The 20,010-nt window shown below is 39.9% G+C and overlaps 1 protein-coding gene across 10 annotated transcripts in view; it reads right to left on the bottom strand.

Annotated features, from left to right (window-relative positions):
• Positions 1-340: 340 nt before the first annotated feature.
• Positions 341-20,010, bottom strand: part of LOC124271238 (serine/threonine-protein phosphatase 6 regulatory ankyrin repeat subunit A-like) — a 26,668-nt gene continuing 6,998 nt past the window's right edge. For 4 of the 10 annotated variants that reach the window (XM_046706317.1, XM_046706321.1, XM_046706319.1 and 1 more), the window contains 4 exons: positions 19,887-19,997; positions 19,491-19,562; positions 19,033-19,137; positions 12,577-18,761 (listed from right to left, as the gene is read on the bottom strand). In XM_046706317.1, the coding sequence (XP_046562273.1) occupies positions 13,398-17,708 (4,311 nt within the window). In that variant the 5' untranslated portion in view covers positions 17,709-18,761; positions 19,033-19,137; positions 19,491-19,562; positions 19,887-19,997 and the 3' untranslated portion in view covers positions 12,577-13,397. Of the gene's footprint in view, positions 1,531-2,516; positions 2,625-3,439; positions 3,539-4,472; positions 4,614-12,576; positions 18,762-19,032; positions 19,138-19,490; positions 19,563-19,886; positions 19,998-20,010 lie in introns of those variants that run through there. The other 6 variants (XM_046706323.1, XM_046706325.1, XM_046706324.1 and 3 more) reach the window with 4 other exon arrangements.

Below are 20,010 nucleotides of genomic sequence, written 5' to 3'. Positions count from 1 at the left end.
AAGGAGACATTTTAACCTTTGGGCAACATATATATGTTCACGCTGTGTGACCCTGTAGCAGATAAAATGAAAAATAACCTGAACATCCGGTAACTCTGACTACAGCGTCCACTAACTCAAGAAAGCACCCACAACGCAACACTCTAATCCCCACACTATTTAACCGTGTAGAAGTTTAATTGTCAAAATCAAAACTTTACTCAAAATATTGTTTGTTTGATGTTTAACGCCGCACTCAACATTATTGACGTTACATGACGGCGGTCTGTAAATAATCGAGTTTGGACAAGACAATCCAGTGACTGACCGATCGTCGTAACCCTGACCACCTGACCTGGTAAGTCACTTTTAACGACCAGCATGTGTTGCTGAAGAGAGTAAACCGGAATCTTCATGGGGACAGGTGTCAATACCAGTAATACGATGACACGCATCAGCGAGCCTGACCATTTGATCTGGTAAGTCACCTTTACGACCAGCATGTGTTGCTGAAGACAGTAAACCGGAATCTTCATGGGGACAGGTGTCAATACCAGTAATACGATGACACGCATCAGCGAGCCTCACCATTTGATCATGTTAGTCGCCTCACGCATGGATTGTCGTCCTCGACATCTCGTACAGCTTGCCGTATCGCCTCATGTGCCAACCTGACCGAGTCACTGTCCCGCTCAAGGAACGTCCCACAAAGTTCGGGAAAGATAGTGTAGCGATTCTCCAGGAACCAATCCACCGATATGGCCTTGGACTCCAACAGCTGTGTGAGGCAGACACTGTCCTTGGTCAAGGACGCGATGCAGACGTCTCCATCAGCGCACACCAGCAGAAGGGCAGCATACTTCGCAGGACACTCCTCGGCCAAACCTCTGACAGCATCTTGCAAGAAACGGGCGGGGTTTCTGAAAAATGCTACGGGGTCATTTTGAAATTGCTTCCATCTGAAGAACAGAGCACATGTTTGTGGAAAACCGTAAGGAGTTGACATGTTTGCTATTTGTTTAATGTCAACAGTGGCCATGGCGAGGTTGTGGTGTGAAATGTATTTTTCTAGAATAAGCATTTTTTCAGAATAAGTCAAGTCTACTTGAACAACGAGATCTTCTTTGAAAAGAGAATCACGCAGAAACCCCAACTGTTTGAAATACTCATTGAAGACATAGTCACGTGATGTCATGACCAGTTTGAACGTGGAGTTCAATGTCGGTTCTAGTTCTTCAAGGGCACGTTTCCATTTCTTAAAGGTTTCTTTGGGCACCTCAGTTTTTCCAAAAATATCATCAATCAGAAATATCGTAGGATTTTCAGGATTTCTCCTATATTTCAGTTCCTTTGGTTTTGTAATGATGAAAATGTCAAACCCTTCCTTTTGATAATCAGCGAGAATCTTGTAAGCCGTGGCAGTTTTTCCATCTCCTGGACTTCCAATGATGGTAACAAGAGATGCCTTTGTCAGACATGCAGCTGAGAACTTGTATGTTTTAGTAGGAACGAATACGTCATCGGCTTTACCAGTAACAGCCCTTGTATACTCTGTAACATGAGATATATTGTTTTGGATTAGACGAAAGTCTTACAAACATATCTACATGTACGATAGAGTTTTGTTTTATCACTTTGTGTTAGCTTGGTGTTTGGCGGAAAGTGGTGCAGCTTTGTGAAACCAATGAGCATGGGTATACTGCTGATAAACTTAGACATTAGGAAAACCGGGATTCGAACCCACGACCATCAGTTTCTGGTAGTCGTAACAACTCTACACGATACATCTGAATGGGACAGGCATAAACAATATTACATACAGACAATATTTATTTAGTTTGCAACACTCACAATATTGGAATTTATCATCCCAAACTGTGTTCCACAGGAAATAATACTTGTGCGGAATCAAACGATAGCTCCTAGTTTTGACAGTAGATTTTGTACAATGCTATGACGTCATGAAGTTGATGACGTCACAATGCTATCACATCGCTGCACTGCAAGTCTAATAGCAAAACCGTGTTCAGAGATGCACAGTTTTCGTTGAAAACTAATGAAGATCGATGATAAATAGAATCTTATCCTCGTGTCTTCTTATAACAAATATATCAACACTCGTTGATAAAAGTAAAAATATTCTCGACAAGCCTCGGATATTTGTAACTTTATCAACTCGTGGTGATGTATTTGATATCAAAAGACACTCGAATGAGATTCTCTATATCCTACATTTCAAGGGAATCATATATTTGGTCTATTATCTTGATGTAGCTGGACCCAAATATCGATTTGAAGTATAAAACATGCATAAAATATGTAAATAGATTACATATTTCGAGACACAAAGTAAACAAATTAAGAGACACTGAAAGATTAGAAGTTTTACCGTTATTATTATTAACTTGATGCAAGACCATGTAACATTTTGTTATGGACAGAACCCACGTACATTGTACCTTATTGCCATATTGTGGTTCATTGTAAGTCCTTGCTGTACCATTCATTGGTTAGAGTTTGACTTGGTCATGACATACCTTGAAGACGTCGGCTTTCGTAGTCGGGTAGGACGACCTCTTGAAGTAAGTTGACGTTACTGTTGGTGACTGTGACCTGTTCTGCCTCTGTGTGGTGTGTTTCGTTAACTGTAAGTCACACACACATATCAGAGTCGTGTCAGTAGTAAACAAAACGGTATCACGCGATTCAGGCAGAAACATGCTAGTTTAAACAAAATAGCAGGAGGTGCACTATTGATTCAGTGTACAGCAATAATAACACTTTATGTGTTTTTGCCAGTTCAGCTGCACCAATCAGTGAAGAAAGCTGCTTTCATGAGCTATCAATTTTGCTGACTTTCATTTGAAGATAAAGCTACTCTGTTTCCAATTTTGCTGTCATTTAAGGCCGCTAAATGTAATTTAAAAACAGAACACAGCACGGGACTCAAGAAATTGGCTTCACACATTGTACCCATATGGGGAATAGAACCCCCGGGTCTTCAACGTGAGGGGCGGTGGTGTGGCCTAGTGGTTAAAGCGCTGGCTTGTCACGCCGAAGACCTGGGTTCGATTCCCCGCATGGGTACAGTGTGTGAAGCCAGTTTCTCACTTCAACCTGAGGAGCGAACGCTTCAACCATTAGGCTATGCCACCGCAGCGAGTTTATTGAGTGTATTTCGAAAAACGAAAGTTCTCGGCCAATATTAGCAGCGTTTACTGTTAAAAAAGCAAAGACTATAAATGCTGGATTGTATTCAGTAATTATGTATCTCAGACGAGTGCTCCCCAGATCTAATAAACATATAGTACAGGAATTGAAAGATTCCATATAGGATTTAGGGTACCATCCTCCGACATGGTGTAATTCTCATTTACTTTTACATGGGAATCAGAGGTGACGTTGGAGATATAGATATGAACTATGTTATTGTCAAAACACTACTGTTGGAGGTACTCACCATGAAGGCTGCCATGAAGGTTTCCGACGGTGATAGCACGATCCACTACCCCTCCAGCTACCCCGGTCACTTTCAGACAAGAACATCCGTCGTCATTGTCTGAAATGGAACCGTTCCTGGCCACTGAATAGCTTACATTTATCCTTTATATTGGAGCTGAATCGTCAGAACCAAGATTTCCAGAGTTCCTACAGATACTTCTTACTGTGTGTGTGAGTCTGTGAGTGAATTTAGTTTTACATCGTTTTTAGTAATTTTCCTGCAATACCACGGCAGGGGACACAAGAATTGGGTTTCACATATTGTACCCATGTAGGGAATCGAACCCGGGCCTTCGGCACGACGAGCAAACGCTGTAACAACTAGGCTACCCCACCACCCTACGTCTTACTGGTAAGCGAACACAGCGTGGGACCATTTATAGAACTCATTCAATACTTTATCATAACTTGCCATAAATTATCATAGCATAGTAATTCATAAACGAAATGCTCATGCTAAAGTCGGAATGTTATAATGGACTCGGAATGTTATAATGATTACAGACGTGTGTTCTTGTCGCTCACTTTCCAACGTTTATTCCTCTTATTGTTCTATTCCTATTCCCACACCTTCTTTCTGCCCTCTGTTTGTTTAACGTCATATTCAGCAATATTCCAGCTAACTGATGGCAACTGTTAAGAATCGATTATGGACCGGACGATCCAGTGATTGATATATTGAGCACCAATCCATGTCAACGGGTACGAGGACCGTCCATCAACTAAGTCATTGACCAACTGATCCAATTCGTCGTATACCGAAGGTGTTCTAATTTATACATCTTGTATCCACAATGGTGAATATATGTTTGAAACGAAAACGAAAGTATGATTTACGACATGAAGTTACAAGAATGTCTGTAGGGTAGTGAAACATATATGCCAATACTTGAAGGTGAGTCAGTGAATGCTAAAACGGAGAGATATAAGCTATTTCGTTTCCATAGCAACCGGTGATTAAAAAGGATCCAAAGAACCAAATGTTTACATACTGTGAGAATTAACTGCACCCACAGTGACAACAGTGTTGGCCGTGCCGCCGCTGTTGCCAATCACGTTCAGTGTTGCCATGTTGTCCTTGTCAATCCAAGGTGAAGGTTAGTCTCCCGTAGGTCGTTACGGACGTGGCTTGTCTGCAGGTAAAGGGTTAATTCATATGCACTGGTAACTTCTACCTTGAAGTGGTGATCACCTTTCCGAGTGATCTTTCGGTAAATGCAACGAGGACCTAAATCTAACCTTTTCTTATAATTTGATGAACTCTAAACAGGGGTGGAAATAACCCATTGCCCGACGCCCGAGTCCAGTTTTTTTATCTGGGGGCAAGCATATTTGAATATCACACTGTACCGGTGTCCAGTTGACTTTCCAATGTTAATTATGTTGTTTATTTAAAAAATCAACAAGAAAATCGGCCAGTATAGTGGAAAAATTATCCGGGCAAGTGATTTTACTTGTGCCACTGTACCGGAGTACACTAGCAATTTTAAAGTTATTTCCAGCCCTGCTAAATATAGAAAGGATACCTCTACTTTGGAGCCGACTGCTGTTGCACGAGATTTCAAATACATACTACGTGTATAGTGTACTATGAATTTTTACTCACAAGTTGATATTAAATTGGGTATTACTGTGATGGTACACAGATTTGTCGTGTTATTGACCCAGTCTTTTTGCACATATTTAAATGTTTAAGTGTTCATTTTCTGAATAACGTCCTGTTTCAGATAACATTTTAACATGTCTCACAAACTTTCAACCGCGATATCAGTTGAACAATACGTGAGACATAGAACTGTTTTATACACTCATAAAAAAACACGAGCTATGTGAACAAATGTGTGAAATGCTTGACTTCCTCACAGATAACAATCTGCGGGAATGAACTGATTGTATTGTATTCGGCAAGCCTAACCACCCGATCCCTCTGTCGCCTATTACGACAAGCTGTGTTAAGATTAGTTCTAACCCGGATGTTCACGGGTCATGTAACATACACAGGACAAAATTTGAGAATAACAAGCCAGTGAAATATTTAAATTTGAAAAGCCATTGTGTAATTGTTAACAATGAAGCTTATCGATAAACGTCAACTCTCGTTAATCCGACACTTGTGGTTGCAGAGAAATATGTCGGATTAACGAAAATGTCGGATTAATGTATTTGTGTGAAAATATCAATGTTTACTAAATGTCATGATCGTCATACTGTTGCATGCATATCAGAAATGGTAAGATCTAGTTATCTTCATCGTATGTAAAATATTCACAGAAATAAAAAATACTAACAATACATACTTGTTTTCATTTATTAACATTCATAGATGGCCTACCAAAGAAAACTTTCCTCACTTTGTTTTACAGCATATCAGCTGCCAATTAAAACGGTTCAGAAAAAAGCCCACACCAAAGAAAACTTAATCGAAAAACGCAGAAAAGCCCACATTAATCGTGGAAATAGCAACATAAACATAATACCTCGCTACTGAAACAGTGAAAACGGCAACTTTAAATCGCTAACACTGCATCATAAAACGAGGAGCCCGCAACTTCGATTTTGCGCATGCGCACATGGAAGAGGAAGTCTCGACCGCATGTTGACATTTTCCAGCTTGGACAAAAGTTACATTTCTTTTTAAGTATTTCTGTTGTGTTATTTGTCATTTATCATCATGATACTTGTGTGCACACTTGTTTAGTTTACTTTCCATTCGTATGAAACAACTGACAGCGATTATTTCGACATATTTAATACTTTTTTTACGCGAGGCGATTCACGGTGGCTCGGAAATTGGAAAGAAGCCCGGATCGTAATGCACATGCGCAGTAGAGGTCAAAGTTCGCTGATTACTATGAAAGCTATGAAAATGTTGCAGTTTTTACTGTTTCAGTAGCGAGGTAATGTGTTTATGTTGCTATTTCCACGATTAATGTGCGCTTTTCTGAGTTTTTCTGCACAGTGGGAAAGTTTTCTTTGGTAGGCCTGTATATGCTATATAGCTTTGTCGAACGTTAGCGCGCGCAAAGGGAGCCGGGAACCAGCTTAGGGCCCAGCTTACTGCCATTATGACCCGGATGTTACAGTTTCCATACAACTAATTCCATAATAACATGTGGACGTCTGATGTACACTCAGGCGTGTATCATAACATATATAATTTATAACTTGAAAAAATCTTTGATGGTCATTAACATCAAACACATCTAAGTGGTGTGTCAGAAATGTTTGCAAAGTGTTCAACGATGTTTTGGCCTCAGATAGCTTGAAGCATTGGAATCAGTCATAGAGACGCTCAACCACTAAGCAGACTGCTTCAGGATGTCAGATACGGTAATCGTCGATTCTTCACATCAAACATCTGCTCAGCAAAAGTGATGACTTCTTGGTGTGTTGTCTGGGGTTTGTCTTTCTTCAAAAGGAGATTTCTTTCTTGATCAATGGCGTAACTTCTACAAGGGGTCACTTAGCAGGTGGTGTACTCGTGACCAATATCTTGTGATGAAAACTCATGTCGGTTGTATCATAAACATTTTATACAGCTCGCTCCACTGTTATTTCTTAATTAAATCGTCTCAATTAATTATCCTGTGTTCCTAATTAACAAGTTTGATGTTCACTGACGCCGCTGTCAAGCAGCCAGTAAGGCACACGCTAATTATCACTCACGTGTGATTGTTTGTATACGGTCGGATCATCCTACCGGCTGTATCGCGGATACAAAATTGCTTACATATCCAAAGTACGACATAATTTTTATAGTCATTTCAATTGTTACTGCAACAATATCCACAGCATTGTGTGAAGTTCTATAATATATGCTGAAAGTGTGTGTTTCTACTTGACAAAATTAATGTATTCATGATACACATAGATATGTTTTACTGGGATCTGTACACAGAGATGTTTTACTGGGATCTGTACACAGAGATGTTTTACTGGGATCTCTACACAGAGATGTTTTACTGGGATCTGTACACAGAGATGTTTTACTGGGATCTGTACACAGAGATGTTTTACTGGGATCTGTACACAGAGATGTTTTACTGGAATCTGTACACAGAGATGTTTTACTGGGATCTCACAGAGATACACAGGATGTTTTACAGGGATCTGTACACAGAGATGTTTTACTGGGATCTGTACACAGAGATGTTTTACTGGGATCTGTACACAGAGATGTTTTACTGGGATCTGTACACAGAGATGTTTTACTGGGATCTGTACACAGATGTTTTACTGGGATCTGTACACAGAGATTTTTTTACTGGGATCTGTACACAGAGATGTTTTACTGGGATCTGTACACAGAGATGTTTTACTGGGGATCTGTACACAGAGATGTTTTACTGGGATCTGTACACAGAGATGTTTTTTGGGGATCTGTACACAGAGATGTTTTACTGGGATCTGTACACAGAGATGTTTTACTGGGATCTGTACACAGAGATGTTTTACTGGGATCTGTACACAGAGATGTTTGACTGGGATCTGTACACAGAATTGTTGTACTGGGATCTGTAAACAGAGATGTTTTACTGGGATCTGTACACAGAGATGTTTTACTGGGATCTGTACACAGATGTTTCACTGGGATCTGTACACAGAGATGTTTTACTGGGATCTGTACACAGATGTTTTACTGGGATCTGTACACAGATGTTTTACTGGGATCTGTACACAGAGATGTTTTACTGGGATCTGTACACAGATGTTTTACTGGGATCTGTACACAGATGTTTTACTGGGATCTGTACACAGAGATGTTTTACTGGGATCTGTACACAGAGATGTTTTACTGGGATCTGTACACAGATGTTTTACTGGGATCTGTACACTGAGATGTTTTACTGGGATCTGTACACAGATGTTTCACTGGGATCTGTACACAGAGATGTTTTACTGGGATCTGTACACAGAGATGTTTTACTGGGATCTGTACACAGATGTTTTACTGGGATCTGTACACAGAGATGTTTTACTGGGATCTGTACACAGAGATGTTTGACTGGGATCTGTACACAGAGATGTTTTACTGGGATCTGTACACAGAGATGTTTTACTGGGATCTGTACACAGAGATGTTTTACTGGGATCTGTACACAGAGATGTTTTACTGGGATCTGTACACAGAGATGTTTACTGGGATCTGTACACAGGATCTGTACACAGAGATGTTTTACTGGGATCTGTACACAGAGATGTTTTACTGGGGATCTGTACACAGAGATGTTTTACTGGGATCTGTACACAGAGAGATGTTTTACTGGGATCTGTACACAGAGATGTTTTACTGGGATCTGTACACAGAGATGTTTTACTGGGATCTGTACACAGAGATGTTTTACTGGGATCTGTACACAGAGATGTTTTACTGGGATCTGTACACAGAGATGTTTTACTGGGATCTGTACACAGAGATGTTTTACTGGGATCTGTACACAGAGATGTTTTACTGGGATCTGTACACAGAGATGTTTTACTGGGATCTGTACACAGATGTTTTACTGGGATCTGTACACAGAGATGTTTTACTGGGATCTGTACACAGAGATGTTTTACTGGGATCTGTACACAGAGATGTTTTACTGGGATCTGTACACAGAGATGTTTTACTGGGATCTGTACACAGAAATGTTTTACTGGGATGTTTTACTGGGGTCTGTACACAGAGATGTTTGTACACAGGAATCTGTACACAGAGATGTTTTACTGGGATCTGTACACAGAGATGTTTTACTGGGATCTGTACACAGAGATGTTTTACTGGGATCTGTACACAGAGATGTTTTACTGGGATCTGTATACAGATATGTTTCACTGGGATCTGTACACAGATGTTTTACTGGGATCTGTACACAGAGATTTTTTACTGGGACCTGTATGAACATGCCCCCCTTGGCATCCCCACCCCCAGCTGTAAATATTCATCATATAGCAAACGATGATTATACTGAAGATGGATACCTTTTATAGTTTATTATGTGTAATGTAAACCAAACTTCCAAAATCTTTGTACCTGCCTGAAAATCCTATTTATGCAAACTAAATTATATATTAAATTATATATTCTTCTTTACATGAACTTAACATGTTAATTTCAGATGTAAATCCAGAAACAATAGCAATGTTTGGGTTTAATGTGATGCGACTTTGATAATCATATGTACATGTTGTAACATAATCGAATTACGTCACGATGTAATCCATTTATCTTGTACATACACCTCTCGCATAGTCAACTGCAAAATATAGAATAGGCCTGTGACCTCTCCTACAAAGAGGTAGGGGAGGTTATTAGGTCGTATGAACTTTGTATTTTGTTACTCTCAGCTGATTGGCTACTGACGTTGTGGGCGTGTCAGTTTATGTGCATTGATTTAGGAACCAAGAATTTAAATCATGTAATGCAACACGTGCATTTCTACGCCTGGAATGCTTATCGATCCTTTTTTTTATCGAATTTGACTAATTAAGATGGTGTGTGATTACACTATTGTTGATACCATATGTTTTCATGGTCGAATTTAATCATAAGGATTTACAGAATTCAGTGACTTGTAGCGGATTGTTACAAAAAGTTTGCATATCGTTTTTCCGATTCATGCCTCAATGAACAGAAATAAACTAATCAATCCTTAATGAACCCTCATGGTACCTGGCCATCAGCTGGCTTTGTATATCGTACAGCACCGCGCTGAGATGACGTTGCAGTTTCAACCATGAATGCATTACAACGTTACAGCGTTCTTATTTCTGCACACGATGCTATCAAAATTGTCTTTCCAACATTCTTCTTTCAACAAACCGTAACGTAAACGTAAATACAGTCATTAGTGAATATCGGGCAGCACAATAATGCCTAAAAGAATAACAAAGATCACTCCATCGAAGGGACAGTGCAGTAGATTCAATCAAAATCGCTGACATCATTACATCGGCAGCAAACTTGATCAATGAACCCAAGCACAATGTATGTTAATGATTTGGAAACAGAGTGTTATAAATTCATGTGGCATACTAAACCCGACAAAGTAAGATAACTAAACCTATCGAGGAGGGTGGATAAGGGTTCCATAATATTTCTAACGTAATAAAATCACAAACAATATCTTTGATTAGAAGACTACTAAAGAGCTGTTCAGACAGACAGACAGACATTTTATTCAGTAATAGGCCACTGGCCCAAAATACATTCATAGATATGATGAGAGGTTTTACATAAAAACATCAGAATCTCTTATTTTCCCAACATTATAAAAAATAGGCATAAATTATTTATAACATTTATGTTTGTTGAAGTCATATGTTTAAAAAGCTGTGTTGTGAAATAATATGTTTCAAATATTTATCCCGAAACTTATTCCTTATATCTAGGTAGGCTTTACAATAAAGTAAAACATGTATTTCATCTTCAATTAAATAAATATTAATTTTGTGGCAAAAAGAACAATTCAAAACTCTGTAAAAATAGATATATTCGGAAGACATGTGCTTCATAACGTACTGTGAAGACTTTATTGGGAAAAGTAATCATTAACAAAAAATTCCAACGACGCTATTGTATAGCGATGGACAGTTGCTAACCTTAGACAACTTTTCGAAATATATTTCATTGCAAAACTAATTCCTCAGAATAAATAGGCATTATACAATCTATAAAACATATTGACAATTACATTTTCAAAACATTTTCAATAGACGACAAATATGAGATAGAGAATATAATCTACAGGTCACACGTTCTGAATCAAAGAATGTAAATACACTGATAACGTCCGCCGACTGAACGGCGACGGAAGCCAATTAAAGGGGAGCTAACTGTGTGGTCACTGAACCGTGAATGGACTAGTTTTTTCACAATATGTTACCAATACATAACAATGATCTTGTATAGCATTTTATATGTATGTTATAAAAACTATTTCCACATGCCAGTCAGCATCATACACAGTACGGCATTTAGCGGCAATGACGCCATAGTTCACAGTCCATACCACAAAGTCGATCAAAATATGATACACTTGAACTTACTACTACCGTTACAGACTAAACGTCAACAGTGTTACGAAAATATCTGTATAGTTGGGTTAAGTACACATCTTTACCAGTCCAATTACGTCTTCATATTGGTTTAGTATCACACTGATACTAAAACAGAGAGGTGTATGTGGCATTGGTGCGAAATATACATTTGCTGCTATTCTCTTAAAGCTCAAACTCTCCGGAAAAAAGGTCGAGGTAACCACTGTAGGGTATCTTGTCATACAACCGTTGCACTGTATACAACATGAATGTCTTGATGCTAAAGCTGATATTACCGGGCTGCTGATAGTTATAATTTAGATTGTGCATACTAAGTATTTGACATCTTATTCACAGTTGAAAGGGAACACTTATACATATATGGTCCCGTGGCACCATAGGATTAAATACTACATTTACATATATTTCCATAGCGGTACATTTATTCAAGCTATTTTACGTAGCGTTAACGGAAATATTTAATATACTCGAGATAGAGTATAATGACAAATCTCCATGGGATTTACATGGAATATACATACAGAAGGAGTATAACCAATACTTTGTGTACCATAAACAATATGTAATGTGTATAGAAGCAAAATTGAAGACACAATATAATTCAGACAATGTCAGCAACAAATAATTCTTAACAGAAAATTGATATTAAAATCTGTTTGAGCCCATGTCTAATTGCTGGACATATTTAATAATGAAACTGTTTTGTGCTGGGTCGTAACTAACAAAAGTTGCTAATTTGTGTTCAGTCTCTATTCACAACGTTAAAAAACAAAGAGTTATCTATCTCATTAAAACATATTCTTACATTCAAGAAAATAGCGAAAAGCATTTTTTTCAAGAATCCCAAGCACAAAATAACAAATAACTGTAAATACATCATCATTCAGACAGTTTCGTGTATGGGCAGAGCAAATACGATTTTTATACTTCCAAACTTTGCTGGACTACAGAAAAGGAAAAACATTTATGTTTGAGAATATTATGTCACAGTGTCAATCTATGAGCCTTTATAACTACTAACTAGCGAGTTCGCCAAGTATGTTATGTTAGATATGTCGCTAACCAATATTGCAGGTTTATATCTGTAAGATGCTGGTGAAAGTTTGGGCAATTGCATCTTGAAACATGGCATGCATGTGCTCATGTAGATGTTTACATTTCATAATTTCTTGGTACAAGTGACCATGCTCCTTTCACACAAAAAGTCAAGCAGCATCATACGACTCTCGCTCAAAAGGAGTTTGATCACGGTTACAACATTCAAAACCTTAATAAAGCTTCCTGAACGTTCTTTGTTCTTTGACACGTGAATGTCCACAATGCTGTCTGATGCAATTTATATTTTGACTTGTTCCTATGTGTTCTTGTGTTGTTCAGGTGAACTCTTGACTTGCGTCTCCATGTGTTTGTTATGGGTGTTGCCAGGACAGGATACCCTCACATCCTTTCGTAGACATCTTGTATCATCACTATTGAACCTGATTCCACAACAGATCCTTATGATATAATCGAAATGGTACAATGGACAGCTGTCAGCAGGGATTACGTTTATGGAAAGCGTTTTTCACTTTGACAAACTGTAGACGTTCATTCAACCACTATTTCATACAGTTTATAAACCTTTTAAGCTCACTGAGAAACCACATTCCACCAAATAATGCAGCTCTATGACTACTCTTCTTCACGTCACACAAGATGTATCGCCAGCATGTTAACAAACAGCACCGTGCTGTAAGATCATCTCAACAATTGAGTCATGACCATGTTCCAAAGCTACTTCTAAAGGAGTGATGGCTGCATTTCCAGAAGAAAGATTAACATCAGCATTTTGTGATACTAAACTGTGTACTATCTGCCTTTAGAACATGCCACAATTAGAGGGGAGATTCCCCTTTGTCTCTCATATTTGGATCAGATCCGTTTTTCAACAACAAGTCAACAATGCCTGTATTTCGTTGTTCACGAGCCAGAATCAAAGGAGATTTTCCTTCGCTGTTCTGATAATTGACATCAGCGTTGTGATCCAATAGCAGTCGAACAGCCTGATGATCAGATTTCTGACAAGCTAAGGTCAAGGGAGTGTTATTGAAATCATCAGCCACGTCGACCAAAGCAGCTGTTTCCAGCAGCCGGGTCATTTTCTGCAGATCTCCTCCAACACATGCTATGTGTAAGGGAGTCTGATTGTTCTCATCGGCTGAATTCACATTTGCTCCATATTTCATCAACATTTCAAACACAGCAATACCCATGCCCCTTTCACAAGCTATCATCAAGGGTGTGTTACCATCGCCATCGGCTCTTTGTAAATCTGCACCATGATCTATGATCAGTTGAAGGATTTCGAGATCTTCCCTTTCACAAGCTGCTATCAGTGGTGTTCGTCGTCCAACATTGACTTGGGCTTTGTGTTCCAGAAGAAGTCTTATGGTCTGAGAATCAGAGTAATCACACGCCAACAGCAAGGGGGTGACATCAGATTCACCAGCCATCCTTGGATCTGCTCCATGAGACAACAACAGTGCAGCTATGCCCGAACCTTCCTGCATGCATGCATAAAACAGCGGAGTGTTCCCGACATCATCAGTCACATTTACTTTTGGACAGTATTTCAGCAGTTTCTTCACAATTTGAAAATGTCCTCTGCTACACGCTAAATTTAATGGAGTTTTGCCACAGGCATCAACAACTTCTGTGTCAGCCTTACATTTCAGCAGAATTTCAATCAGTGCACTATCCCCAGTTTCACATCCAAACAACAATGGGGTGTAATTGTCTGCATCTGCAACATTTGCTGCGGCACCATGTGCCAGTAACTCTTGAGCTATTCTAACATATCCAGTTCTACTTGCCAGTATCAAGGGTGTGTCTCTTTTAGCGTTGAAGATGTTTGGATCAGCATGATGTGCTAAAAGTAACTTCACGACGTTTGTGTAGCCTAGCTCACACGCCAAGTGCAATGGAGTATTTTTGTTGCTATTATATACATCCACTTTGGATCCGTGCTTCAGGAGAAGGTCAACAATTCTAACATTTCCTCCTCTACATGCAGCAAGCAGAGCACTGTCGTCATCAGTATTGACAACATTCACGTCAACGTTCTGTCGTAGTAGTACAGATATCAGGTGAACACTACCTTGCTTGTGCTCTTTGTCCTTGTCATAGTCATCTTTTTTCAACAAATTGTGATCAATGTCATTTTCGCTTTTTCTACAAACCACCAACAGTGGCGTGTTGCCAGTGTTATCTGCCATATTAACCTGTGCACCCACGTCTAGTAAAACTTGTGCGATTCCAGAGCTGCAGTCATCATCCCGGTGGCAGGCCAGCAGTAAAGGGGAGTTACCCTCCACATTTTGTGAGTTTACTTCAGCATCATATTGCAAAAGCATTATAACCATTTGTTGGGTTCCATTTTTGCATGCCAGCATCAGTGGTGTATTACCATCTTCGTCTTGAACATGTACATTGGCGTTGTGATACAGAAGCAGTTCAGCCATTGTTTCATTCAAATTTCTGCATGCTATCAGAAGTGGGTCTTCGTGATCTGATGTGGCATGTAGTGTAACACCATGTTCCAGTAGCACTTCAGCTACTTTTACGTGATTGTGATTGATGGCCCACTCCAAGGGACTGTACATCTCACTTTCAGAAGTTTCAAACTTTTCCCTCACAGCTCTTAAAAGTTCAGGATTATCAAGAATGTTCATTGCAATATCAAGATAGTCTGGGCTCTCCCTTCCATCTTCACGATCACCAAGACTGCCCCCTCCAATTTCAAGATTGTCAAGAATTGTCTTGATATCGGCTTGGCCTTCCTCTCCAATTTCAAAGTTGTCCAAATTAACATTGTCTGAGAGAATAACACGCAGTACTTTATCATAGCCTTTGGTGCAAGCCCAGATAAAACTGTTCTGAAATTCAGAGTCTGTCAGTTGGCTTGGGGCCTGGAGCCAAGCCATTAATGATAGAGCTGTATCCGGGCGGTCCTCCTGACATGCTAACATCAATGGCGTGTTCCCTTCGCTGTTGTGCAGATACCGAATTGTGCTGTTTTTCAGTAACACATTGACAGCTTCAGCACTTCCATTCATACTTGCCACATGCAGCGACGTATCACCTGTATCATCCTGAGCATTTATGATTGCACCATACTGCAGCAGTGTTTGTACACATTTGACATTACCCGATACACAGGAAGCCATTAAACATGTGAAATTCTGCTCATCACTCATATTGACATCAGCTTTGTGACTGCATAAAAACTCGACGATTTGTTCATGACCGTGTCGACAGGCTACCATCAGTGCTTGATTGGTGTTACTTAAAGTTCCGTGTCTTGAAAGAATGTCAACAATTTTGAAATAGCCCTTTCTGCATACTAATGTAAGTGGACTCTCCAGATATTCATTCTGCATTTCAACATCAGCTCCTTTGGACAAGAGTACCTCAACAACGCTGCGCCTGTTTTGACCACATGCAAACATCAATGCAGAATCTCCTGTTGTATTTGTGGTATTTACCTCTGCTCCATGAGAGACCAACATTTGTACAATACCAGCACTGCCACTTTCTGATGCCAGCATAAGTGGCGTGTTCCCTTCACCATTTGAACTGCTGACATTGGCTCGAAGAGACAACATTCTTTGGACTATTTCATCATGAGCGTTCATGCACTCACACATCAAAGGTGATAAACCACTTGGATCACATATGTTGACACATGCATTATGATCAAGAAGGAGTTTGACAATATTTTCATCACCTTTCTGACAAGCATGCAGCAAGGGAGTGACCCCTTCGCTGTCCTTCACATTGGCATCAGCCCCATGTGATAGAAGAATTTTCACTATTTCATCATGATGCCTTTGTACAGAAATGATCAATGGATTAGAATGGCCGTGAATGTCAATATTAATCTCAGCCTTCCGTTTTATGGCCAGCATAACCACGTTCCTGTATCCCTTTAAACATGCATGCATCACCAAGCTTCTTTTTAAGGAATCTGTGACGTTAACATCAGCGCCATGTCTTATCAAATGTTCACAGAGGATCTCACTGCCATTGGCTATGGCAAACAACAGCGCAGTGATACCATTGATATCACGCACATTGACATCAGCCTCAAAATTCAACAAAACTTCCGCTGCTTCTACATTGTCACGGGCACAGGCCACCATCAATGCAGTAGTTCCTAACATACTAGCTGCATTGACACTTGCTCCCTGTTCAAGGAGCAGTTCAATGATTCTGACATGGCCACGCCTGCAAGAAATCATCAGTGAGGATTCACCATTTTTGTCAGTTGCATTGATGTCAGATTCGAGCGTTAACAACGTTTTAACCGTTGCGATATGTCCTTGTTGACAAGCTGTCATTAACGCAGTATACCCCGTGTCATCCGTTAAGTTCAAGTAGGCTTGTTTGTCTGTTTTTGCAATGTTTGCATGCTTGGTTAAGTACTTCAACAAGATATTCACAAACCCATATCGCCCATGTCGTGAAGCCACGTGTAATGGGGTCTGACTGTGTTGGTTGGTGTTGGTTGGCTTGGCTCCAAGTTCTAACAGACTTACTACAAGGTAGACATTGGTACCAGAGCATCCTTTGTGCAATGGAAAATTGCCATATGCATCTCTGTCGTGTACAGAAAAGCCATGTTCAAGGAGAACCTTCACCATGTACTTCCTACCTAGCCTGCACGCCAACGTGATCATGGTATCGCCATGGTATTCATTTGTGTAAGGTGTCTCCCCAAAGGTATCCAAGTGGTCTGTCTGTACTTGAACTTGCCATTGCTCTACAAAGTGTTTCACTAAGTGTGGTCGAGGTATTAACTCCAGCAAAAGCTTAAATGCCTTGAAATTTCCAGAATGCACAGAAGCCGAAGTTGCATCAAGAAGACACCTATTACTGAAGGTGAATGAGTTGAGAAGGGACTTGCAGAGGTGATAAGATTTGTTCCAAACAGACCAGTGGAGAATGGACTTGCAAAACTGTGGGTCATGTGTTCCACATTGGAAATAATCCAACAAGTCACTTTTGTCTAAAATCCTTTTGACAAATGTCCTTTGCGCTAGAGCCTGATGTGCGCATATTAATGGATACTCTGTGTTCAGAATACCTTGAACAAATCGACTTGCTAGAGACTCATGCCATTCTTTTGAAAAGTAGAGTTCAAACATGTTTCTGTCCTCAAACGTTCCACGTTTAGTCTCCTTTGCTTTCCGTTCATGGATTCTTACTCTGTCAAAAACAAACTGAAATGAGCAGTTGTTGATGATGAACTTTGGGTCTTTGGTTCCTACTAAATAAGAAACTGCATTTTTTATTGACGGATGGCTGAATGTGACAACATCAACATCCTTTCTTAGGAAAGGGCCGTGGAGAGGCGAGCTGTCCCTGAGACACTTTTCAATGTCGTCTGCAGACACATTCTGAACTTTTTTCAAACACCCTTGTCAAAGTGTGGTCAGACAGGCGTTCAACGTTTACCTCGTTGTCACTGAGGAGAAGAAGAAGTAAGCATGCATACAGCTTGGGGTCAGAGAGAAACAAATCTGACAGTGAGTTGTTCAGACAAGGAAGTGGGTTTCTGAAAAACGTCATGGGCTCAAGATGGAACTGTTTCAGCTTGAAGAACAGGAAGCACGTGTGTGGGAAGCCATAGGGAATAGCCATTTCACATATGTCGTCAATAGTCGAGTCGGGAAGTTTGATTTGACTGTGACACATATGACTTAGGATCATTTCACATTTTTCTTCTCGAGAAAGTGGTGTCTGAGAAGACAGATCGACCGTTGTGTCGGCTGAAAAACACGGAAAATCGAGAAATCTTAAAGCTTCATTGAATATACTACTTCTAGAAGTAACAATGAGTTTGACTTTATCTGACAGGTTTCTGTCTCCACTCTTGAAGAACGATGCAAGGAGGTTCTTCCATCTTTCCAAAGCCAGAACTGAAAACACAGACTCTCCAAATATGTCATTCACTAAATATATTTTTGCTCTTATTGGTTGTTCTTTCAAATTCACCTCTTTTGGGCTATGAACTATGAAAATGTCATACTGATGTTCCAAATCCCGTAGGAGCTGATAGGCCGAGGCTGTTTTCCCTGTACCAGGAAAGCCAGTGATAGCTACCACATGCTCGTTGTCTAGGCACAACTTGGCTTGGCGGTATCCAGTTGTCTTGACGAAGATTTCAGCATCTTTTGTGATAACTTGCCTTTCATGTTCTGGGAAAGAAAAATAACATGCAAAATTTGAAAGGCTTTTGTCCCATTACACACCACTGTTGGACTGAAAAGATTGTTATTAATTATTAGTTTGATACTAATATATGCTTCAAATGAAAATTTGGGAAAGTATCGCAAACAGAACGCAATTAATTCTAGTAAATAAACAATTCCTCAATAAGTCCAATCCATCAAAGTGAAATCACAAAGGATATAAAATAACAAGACATAGGGACATTCTGACTACACAGTCAAGTGGTACAATACGTACGTTGTCGGTGTTCGTCACGGCTCAGCGACGTGGTCCCCTGTTTCGTGACGTTGCAAGTCTCTGCCAGGCTCACACGTGTGGCAGTGATTGTGCGTCTTTCATTCACTGGAAGTAGATTCACGCGCTGAATAAACCGTATGTGCTTTTAGAGTATTTAGAGTTTGATCACTGGTATTTTGTTTCAAATATAGTTTTATACTGGGGAGCAGTTTTATAGACAAGTATGCCCATCTATCTATCTATCAACCTATCTATCTATCTACCTGACCCCCACCCGTTATACCATATGTATGACCCCGTCTCTCTCTCTCTCTCTCTCTCTCTCTCTCTCTCTCTCTCTCTCTCTCTCTCTCTCTGTCTGTGTGTGTGTGTGTGTGTGTGTGTGTGTGTGTGTGTGTGTGTGTATAGAGAGAGATATTTCATGGACTTCGCTTCTGTTAATTATCTGTAATACATACCATGAATATCGCCATGCACTACACCAACTGTGTCTGCATGTCGGACACGTCCTCCTGACACCCCGGTCACATCTGTCAAAGAGACCTCGCATATATACAACCATACAAGACGTTGTCATGTAATTCACCTAAAATACTCCAGCAGAACGAATTATTGAGCACAGATCAATCACCCAGCAGGGCGTGTTTCCACACTATAAAACACGTCACGCAGTGTTACCATGTAACCTGTCATCAGTCATCTCTTCTTTATGGGAACCACGTTTTCCCAACGTGATGGGTACTAATTGTTACAATACACTTGGGCTAGGGAGCAGTATGTACCCCTTACTTCCTTAAATCGTTATGTAGATATCAAATAACTCGATATTCATCAAATAAACTAAATATACATACCAACTCGGTGTATATTTGTTCCATCATTTGGTGTGTTCGTGTCTCTTGGTCCCTCATCTTCCGTGTTGTCTCTGCTTGGTGAGGTGTTCGAAGCCATGTTGTTTAGAGTTTCTAAGGATTTGAG

The sequence above is a fragment of the Haliotis rubra genome, unplaced genomic scaffold (assembly GCF_003918875.1).
Source record: "Haliotis rubra isolate DU_JTF1 unplaced genomic scaffold, ASM391887v1 Scf159, whole genome shotgun sequence".
NCBI lineage: Eukaryota > Metazoa > Mollusca > Gastropoda > Lepetellida > Haliotidae > Haliotis > Haliotis rubra.
Note: the sequence above shows the minus strand (reverse complement) of the source record. Positions and strands in the feature narration are given on the sequence as shown.